At 39.6% G+C, this 5701-nt stretch overlaps 1 protein-coding gene across 3 annotated transcripts in view; it reads left to right on the top strand.

The window, feature by feature from the left end:
- CD53 (CD53 molecule) overlaps positions 1-5487 on the top strand; it is a 39407-nt gene extending 33920 nt beyond the window's left edge. For 2 of the 3 annotated variants that reach the window (XM_010830861.1, XM_010830860.1), the window contains 3 exons: positions 2541-2621; positions 3696-3779; positions 4634-5487. In XM_010830861.1, the coding sequence (XP_010829163.1) occupies positions 2541-2621; positions 3696-3779; positions 4634-4705 (237 nt within the window). In that variant the 3' untranslated portion in view covers positions 4706-5487. The remainder of the gene's footprint in view (positions 1-2540; positions 2622-3695; positions 3780-4633) is intronic. The other variant, XM_010830862.1, reaches the window with a different exon arrangement.
- Positions 5488-5701: the final 214 nt, after the last annotated feature.

The following is a 5701-nucleotide window of genomic DNA, read 5'->3' as shown; positions in this document are numbered from 1 at the left end:
AGACAAATCTAAGACACTGTCTTGAGATGAGGCTATGCCTTGAGAGAAGTGGCAATTTTATCCAAGAGTTTTTGTAACTGCTGCATAAATAGAGGGTATTACCTTGATTAATTCTCTACAGTCTACTGCCATACACCAGGTACCATTTGTTTTTTTTCACTGGCTTCATGGGGTTACTGAACAGGCTTTGTGCTGGTATTATAACCACCACTTTCTCTAATTCTTTAATGGTAGAAGTTATTTTTTCTTATCCCTCAGGTACCCATTATTGTTTTTTATTGCTACTACTCTCTGGGGAGATAGGCAACTTTACAACTCCAATTTAGCATGACTAACCATCATAAACTTGAGTGTCTGATCCATAAGTCGAACTCACCCATGGTGGTTTGAGGTCCAGGTCCTATAGGACATACACACCCAAAATATACTCAGATATGGGTGAAGATAAACCAGAAAAGGAGGGAGAGGCAATCTTCTGATTTGTAAATACAAGCTCACTTGTTTCACCTTAGAATGTTTGACCTCATATCCCATCAATGGTTGCTACTTCCCTTTGGAACTTAGATGGATGTCCATAAATCATGGTGCATTTATACAGTATTTGCTAGAACAATCTGTTTATTGGTGCAGGACCAATAAATAGTCTGTTCAACCTGGGACCTGCATACCAAGGAGCACCCTTAACCCCACCTCTAATCCTTAGGAATCCAGGGTATACCTGCAAATATCCTTTTAATTAAGTTGGCTGGGTGCTCTCATTTTTCTCCCACCCCAGCCCCATACAAACATTGCCAGAAGGCAGTTGGTGCTATAACAGAAGCCATTTTACACATTTGTGGCCCATTTAACACAATGCCATTGTCCCCAGTATCCCACAAATGGAGAACCTAGGCTGCAATGCCCTTTCTACTTTTTGTTTAAATATTCTGGTTATTTCTACTAGTTCAGGGAGGGAAAAATCTCATGGGGTTGTTTTTCAGCTCTTGCGGTGGTTTAATTGCTAAGTCATATCCGACTCTTATGACCCCATGGACTGTAGCCTGCCAGGCTCCTCTGTCCATGGGATTCTCCAGGCAAGAATACTGGAGTGGGTTGCCATTTCCTTCCTATTATCTCTCGGTTCTCTAGCATCCTGTGCTTTAGTTTGAATCAGAGGTTGTGACTGCAGGTCCTCTTCTTCTTCTATAATTATGTCCTCATCTTCTGAGGAGTCATGAGCCCAATAATTCCACTTCTTGGGGTCCCAGTTGTCCTGTGAAATAATAGTCCTCACCTTTGAATGGGGTAGCCTAGGACCCTACATCTAGCCATCTTACATTCTATCATTTCAGTAGGTTCTTCCTGTTGTACTTTCTTTGACATAATGTCCTAAGTTGCAGAACATGCCATCCATACATCTCTCTCTAGTGCCCAACTGAGCTGTAATTCCTTTTCTGTGCTAAATTTTAGAGTGCATAACAAAGGCCATGCAACAGCTGCAATAGATCGCTCACTTTCCGCCCCCCCCCCCCCCACTTTTGCTTTGCTACCTCTTTGGTTAATGTATTTAGTAAGTCCTTTGGTGTTTCCATTGTGTCCCGGTACACTTGCATCAGCCTGAATTGTTCCATAAATTTAGCCAGATCACCCCATGTGGAAATGGCTGGCCAACCTGGGATTTCTCCCACAACAGCAAGCTTTTCCCTGCTTGGCCCCTTCACCCATTCTTGCATCATTTTCAGTCTCCTGCCTAGCTTGCCAATTGTCTAAGGATGGAAGGAACAGAAAATGCCCAGTGAACTGAGAAGGCATCTTGAGACAAAAACAAGCTGGGTAGCTCCATATAATCACTGGGTCAGTTTATTGAAGAGTAGCTTACTCATAGGGTGGTATCAGGATCAGGTGGACAACAATCTGGAAGCATTCACATGTACACTCCATATTGCCAAGGGGCTATTAGGAGGATTTGATAGTTAACTTAGGGTATGGAGGTAGATGCTTGGAAACAGGACATGCACTCCTAGTCAAGATGAATGGTAACTAGTTGTCTGGGTGCCAAAAATACATCAGCAAAAGTTTTCATCATTGTTTGGGAACTAATGGAGCATAAAGGCCACAATACCTATTATTTATAAAGCCCTTAATGGCATAGAGGTGATTCACTGCACAGGGGTAGGGTCTGTGTAGGACAGGAGAAACTGTAAGGGCCCAAGATGGCATCAGCTATGCTAACAGACATACAGTGGGTCTAGGTGTGGTCAGCCTGATCCCTCCATTATAAAGTCCCCTGTGTGCCTAATTTTTGATCTATTAAATGTGAATAAGTTAAATATGCCCTCTCCACTTCAAGAAGTTTTATGTGAATAAAATGGTATAACAGGTTTGTGAGTAAAATGGTATAACAGGTTTGAAAGTACTCAGTTCTATGGAGCCATAGTAAACAAGTCAGTTCTGTATTTTCTGCTATAGAGTCAAATCAGAAAGGTTCACCTTTTCTCCAAGGCCCATGTTTTCTTTCTGTTATCTGACTAACCATTGCTTTTTGGGGCTTTGGCTTTCAGCTGCAATGTTGTGGTGTAAATGGCACGAGTGACTGGACATCTGGACCACCAGCATCTTGCCCCAAAGGCTCAGCTGTTAAGGTAATTTATTTTTGGAAACGTTTCTGCTATTGGCCACTGTGATTAAACCTTTAATTCCCTTAGAAATCCAGTCATACAGGACTGGATCCCATCCATAAACAGGAAACCTCAAACAAAAGAGAGACTAGGGAAACACATAACTAGAAAATAAGAAAAACAAAAAAGAAAAATAAGCAAAAAAAAAAAAAAGAGAACAAGTTTATCTAGACTAGAGATGCCATTAAGAATCTTGCTACTCTGAACTATTTTATTAGAGGGGAAAAGTTTATGTGATAGTGGCAGAAGACTATGTCTAGATTTTTCTTGAGTAATAATTAGGTCTTCTTATGGTTGAAATTTGCAAGGTAGAAGCAGAAAAGCTTCTCTTTCTATTTATTTCCCTGCTCTCCTTCCTTGGAGATGGCAGCATCCAATCCCTTAGCAGAATTAATTATAAGTGAAGAGTGAGGAGCTGAGGGTGAGAAAGTTGATGGAACTTCTGACTAGACCCAGGGAAGAAGCCCAAATCATCTTCCAACTAGACCAAGTCCCTAAGGTCCTGTTACCCATGTCACCCACTTGATACTGTTTGGAAATCTCTGGAATTTGGGTGGGTGGGCAGTCTGTGAAGAAAGACTGGGACACCCACCAACCAGCAACTGCCCTGCAGCTTGGTAGGGCTATGATATGATTACTGGCTTTTGAAGCAGAAGCTGAAATGCAACCAGTCATAGGATTGCATAGCCTATATTCCTATTTGTCAATACCAAGACAGTAGTGAATGTTCAAACAATACAAGGACATATGTTGTTGACCTGCCTCTTGGGAGTTAGTTTAATGCAGTGTGTAAATATATAAGACTTCTAGTTTGTTTACTTCCACTGTAATTATAATAATACTGGAAAAGTCTCTAGTTTAATGTTCTCTACTTCATGCTCATTTCTTCATCCATATAATATATATATATATATATATATATATATATATAATGCCTGTCCTAAGTGTCTTGGCAAGAGACAAACTATTATCCCAAATAAGCCTCTTGATAAAGTTGAGTAATATAGTAGTGTCATTTGTACATGTAATTTTTTCTAGGGTTGCTATATACAAGCAAAACAGTGGTTTCACTCTAATTTCCTGTATATTGGAATCACCACTATCTGTGTATGTGTAATCCAGGTAAGAGCTTAATCAGAGGACTATTTTGAGAATTAAATGAATTAAGTCATGTAATTTTTAAAGTATGTTCTTGATAAATATGAGCTCCCCTATTCAAGTAGAAAGTTATGTTATTACCAGTTTAAGGCATACAGAAAATAATGCTGTAAGATCTATCTGGTCAATTTATTCCTAATAGAAATGAGTGTATCATGGCCAAATTAAAAGCCACTAAGTGGAACCTTACTTTGATTCCTCATTCAGCTCATCTGGAAAAGCCTGTTAAATAAAACATTTCACTTGAAAAATTGGCCTTGTGTGCTAAGGAGGAGCTGATGATGAAACTGTAATCAATTTCCTCATTGCTTCTCTGCTTATCTTGACAAGTCAGGGGTAAATGGGGATAATTTCTTGTTCTTTTTTATTATGTTATATTCCTACTATTTTTATACCCAAGTGTCTTGAGTGTATCACAGATTAGCTAAAATCTACTTAGGAAGCTCAAAGAGAAATGATTTTTATCTGCTTGGAAACCAAAGAGGCTTAAGGCATGGGTAGAGAAGACTCATTGCACAAAGTATTGACCTGTGCAGAACTTGATTATACCAGCAGCAGGATTTCTGTGGTTTCTTAAAAAGACAAAAAGATGTCCCAGTTCTTAATATTCCACTATCTTGCCATCATCACCCTCATTTCTCTCCCCACCGCCATTCTAAAGCTAAAGGAGAAAACTCTTGAGAAGGAATTAGAAGTGATAGTAGAAAGGGTAGTTTCAGTGTGATGGACACTTTCTTTTCCTCTGGGATTCATCCTAGGGTCTGTGGGTGAGATGTTTTACCTGTAAAGACCTCACTTTTTACCAACTCTTTCTTCAGGTATTAGGGATGTCCTTCGCACTGACCTTGAACTGCCAGATTGACAAAACCAGTCAGGTCCTAGGACTCTGACCTGCTGCTGCCATGTGCTGGAGAGACTTCTTTCATCGCTGGAAATCCAAAACAACTTGTATCATGAAGTCCTAAATGACCACCTCTTGAATTGGTGTCTTTGTTCTCCCTCCCATCTCTTCCTTATGGGGTCCCTGTCTTACACAACCAGAGAAGAGGGTGTTGGTCAGGCACTTCCCTGACAGACAGCAAGAAATTCCTTTACTCATTCATGGCGGTAGCCTTATCATTCTTTAATACCTGAGCATTTGTCAGACATGAAAGGGCAAGAGAAGCTGTGGTACTAATGGCTCAAAATCAAAGGATGGGTCTATAGCTTGGCTTTCTGCATCTTTCCATTGCCAAAAAGTCTCTGGCCTCTAAATCACACAGAGTCCACTCTCCAAAGTCAAACAAGAGATAAGCTTAAGGGAGCTCCGGGGGCAGATTCACTGGATCATTATCACAATCCTCTGTTTCCTTTTGACTAGCGGCCTTGGCTACAGGAATGACAAAAATACTCTTTCTCCAAAGGTTAGGTTTCATTTCAATTTCTTTATTGATTCATCTAAGTCTTCCTAAGAGGAACTGTCCAATGACTCACATTCTGATTTCAGCCAATTGCTTAGATTTTGATTTACATAACTATCAAGGAACTAATTCAGCAGGGTTATTATTTCTGGTGGTTGAGGTAATAATCACATTCAAAAGAGTTCTGGTGTTAATTCTTTTTTAGATAAGTTTTTTCTTAATGTAATATTTTAATTCTTCAATAAATAAAATAGCTTATGATCTCTCAATCACTACATTCTCATTTCTTTGTCTCAAGTATAGTTTTCATGACCCAGCCTGATTGTCCTGCCTGCAAGTTAGGGATATTAGTTATCTATTGCTAAATAATGAATTACTACAAAATTTGTCACTGACAACAACAAATATTTATTATCTCGCAGTTTTTTGTGGATCATAAATCTGAGAGCAGCTTAACTGGCTGATTCTGGCTTGTGATCTCCCTCA

Source organism: Bison bison, unplaced genomic scaffold (genome assembly GCF_000754665.1).
Source record: "Bison bison bison isolate TAMUID 2011002044 unplaced genomic scaffold, Bison_UMD1.0 scf7180017864519, whole genome shotgun sequence".
NCBI classification, from domain to species: Eukaryota; Metazoa; Chordata; class Mammalia; order Artiodactyla; family Bovidae; genus Bison; species Bison bison.
Note: the sequence above shows the minus strand (reverse complement) of the source record. Positions and strands in the feature narration are given on the sequence as shown.